Genomic DNA, 3,150 nt, shown 5'->3' with positions numbered 1-3,150 from the left:
CGCGTGCCAAAACAGATGTGGGAGGGAGCGAGGCCGCTTGACTGTACGGCTGTGTGTAGCAGTAAAGACTACTGAGCATGCTTGCAACAAACTATAAAAGGAGTGCTCACCTTATTTAAATATCATTCACAACAGAGCAGCTGAACCAGCATTTCTTCTTCTGTGTGTTTCTACTATTCATTGTGAACAGGTAAGAATTGAGAACAATTTTTATAGAATAACAAAAAACTATTTATTTAACACTACACTACTGACACATACATATATACATATTAACATGTAAAGCATGTTAATGCTAGATGGTCAGTGACATAAAAAATGCTAAATGCTAATTTAGCATTTAACAATTTTTATGTCAGTCATAAAAGCATTAACATGCTTTACAAACAGAGATAAGGTTTTGCACTTCAATTTAAAATTTTCAATGTCTTTTGTGCTCAAAATCCGGGTAAATCTTTCTGGAAGATAAACATCTGTTGTACATAGTCCAGGTACCCGGATTTTGAGCACAATTCGCCACCCGTGCTGGTTGGACGCCTCTCTCACGTCACATATCGGATATGGCATGCCCTCTTCCAACTCGCGGAGAGACGTCCATGGCTTCTCGGCGCGGCTATTCAACAATCTCAGGAAGTTCTCTGATTGCATCTCGTCCTTGTCCTCTGTCTCCACTTCCCCCTCCTCCCTCAAGAGAGGCACGATCGAGCTGTCCTCCTCCTCTTCCGGCACACGTTTCTGTTGGAAAATATTTCATTAGACTCTTATTTGTTTCAGGTTTTTCATCATCAAATCATACGAGAGAGAGAGAGAGAGAGAACTTGCTCAACAGATTCACTACTCAAAACTGAAAGTAAGTAATAACTCGGAAATTCTCCGATTACTTTAACATAACTCAATTCAAATTGCTAGATAATTGACTCGAAAAATTTTTCAGTTCATTACAATCAACTATGCATGAGATCAGATTTTTCATTATTCGAATCAGTAATTTGATATTGAAGTTATTGCAGAAAACATCAATATTTCAGTTCATTACAATCAACTATGCATGTGATCAGATTTTTCATAATTCAAATAACAATGTATTATTCGAATCAATATTTCAGTTCATTACATGCACATTTTTATCAACAATAATTTTGTTTCACATGAAATATTATAAACAGTTTATGCATGTGATCAGATTTTTTATCATTCAAATAACAATGTATTATTCAAATCAATATTTCAGTTCATCACATGCACATTTTTATCAACAATAATTTTGTTTCACCTGAAATATTATAAACAGTTTATGCATGTGATCGGATTTTTCATAATTCAAAAACAATGTATTATTCAAATCAATATTTCAGTTCATCACATGCACATTTTTATCAACAATAATTTTGTTTCACACGAAATATTATAAACAGTTTATGCATGTGATCGGATTTTTCATAATTCAAATCACAATTTATTATTCGAATCAATATTTCAGTTCATTACATGCACATTTTTATTAACAATAATTTTGTTTCACACGAAATATTATAAACAGTTTATGCATGTGATCAGATTTTTCATAATTCAAATAACAATGTATTATTCGAATCAATATTTCAGTTCATTATATGCTCATTTTTATCAACAATAATTCTGTTTCACACGAAATATTATAAACAGTTTATGCATGTGATCAGATTTTTCATAATTCAAATAACAATGTATTATTCGAATCAATATTTCAGTTCATTACATGCTCATTTTTATCAACAATAATTTTGTTTCACACAAAATATTATAAACAGTTTATGCATGTGATCAGATTTTTCATAATTCAAATAACAATGTATTATTCGAATCAGTAATTTGATATAGTAAGTAATATATAAGTAATAATGATATATAAGTAATAACTCGGAAATTCTCCGATTACTTTAACATAACTCAATTCAAATTCTTTATTCTTCATTGATTGGTACAATTGCTAGATAATTGAATTGTTTCAGTTTAATCTATCATGCAACATATTCGAATTTGTTATTGAAATTACTAAAACATGTTTATTTTGAATTTTTATCCAAATTTCAATGCAAGCATCATGAAAATTTATCTGTGTTTGGATTGTTTTGATAGCACAATTAGAAGTCAAGCTCAGTCTTGACTTCGCTCACAGTATAAGAATCAGTAATTTCATAGTTCAATTTATTCAAATAAACATAGACTTGTAATGTGCACAGAAGATTTTATCCATTGGAAATTAGTTTTAAAAAAACTAATTCACATTTTATAAAGATTTTGTGCACATTACATGTTAATACAATAATAATATTTCTTTAAGCTAACCTTTGATTGAGTGAGCACGGCCTCGTCCTCGAAAACTAGCCTCCTCTTCACCGGCTGCTTGCTGGGTTGAGTTGACAGCACTGCTCGTCGCGGCGCCCAGGTAGCCGGTGTAGATTGTGGCAGAGGACTGTCCGGAATCACGATCTCCTCACCCCTCTCTTGTTGAACGAAGATTCCCTGTCTATTCAGGGGTGAGGCGGAGGAGGAGGCGGCGGAGACAGCGGAGGCGGCAGCTGTGGCAGCGGAGGTGGCAGCCGAGCTGCGAGCTTTCTGCTGCTGCTTCTGCTGCTGCTGCTGCTGCCAGTAGTTGAGCTGCTGCTCTGTTGGTGGGCTGTCTGGTATGATGAAGCTTGAAGATGATGATGAATCCATTGTGTAGATGATGATTAGGGAGAAGTTCACTTAACTCTTCTCTAACGTAAATGGTGATTTTCCTCTGAGGCAACTGATTTTATACCAAGTCGTTTCTCTGTCTGTTGCAGGCTTGTACGAGTGAGAGAGAGCATACAAGGGGGCGTGTGCAATTGGAGCGTGCTGTACTCAACTCCCCAGAGGTTTACCAGCAGCACAACGCTGACATTTGATTGTAAGTAAGTATAATCCGTTACATTCTGATATTTTTGAAATAACACTTACTTATTGATTTCTTATATTTGGTTGCAGTTATTAAATATTTCATTGTTTTTCACAGCATTTTCTTACCTCACAACTCGGTTTCCGGTCTCATAAGCAGTTGTGCTCTCGTGAGGGAAACATACCTGCATCGAGAGAAGCATAGCCGAGGAGCTAGCTAAGCTGAGACGATACCTGAGCTGAGACAAC

At 35.2% G+C, this 3,150-nt stretch overlaps 1 protein-coding gene across 1 annotated transcript; it reads right to left on the bottom strand.

The window, feature by feature from the left end:
• Window positions 1–245: 245 nt before the first annotated feature.
• Window positions 246–2,700, bottom strand: LOC120352195. The gene is made up of 2 exons (XM_039431917.1): window positions 2,329–2,700; window positions 246–735 (listed from the first exon to the last, which is right to left on the bottom strand). Exons 1-2 carry the CDS (start codon window positions 2,698–2,700, stop codon window positions 334–336), a joined length of 774 nt encoding a protein of 257 aa, XP_039287851.1. The 3' UTR covers window positions 246–333.
• Between the last annotated feature and the right edge of the window lie 450 nt (window positions 2,701–3,150).

The sequence above is a fragment of the Nilaparvata lugens genome, chromosome 7, assembly GCF_014356525.2.
Source record: "Nilaparvata lugens isolate BPH chromosome 7, ASM1435652v1, whole genome shotgun sequence".
Classification (NCBI taxonomy): Eukaryota; Metazoa; Arthropoda; class Insecta; order Hemiptera; family Delphacidae; genus Nilaparvata; species Nilaparvata lugens.
The sequence above is the reverse complement of the archived record's forward strand: the minus strand, read 5'-3'. Positions and strand labels throughout refer to the sequence as shown.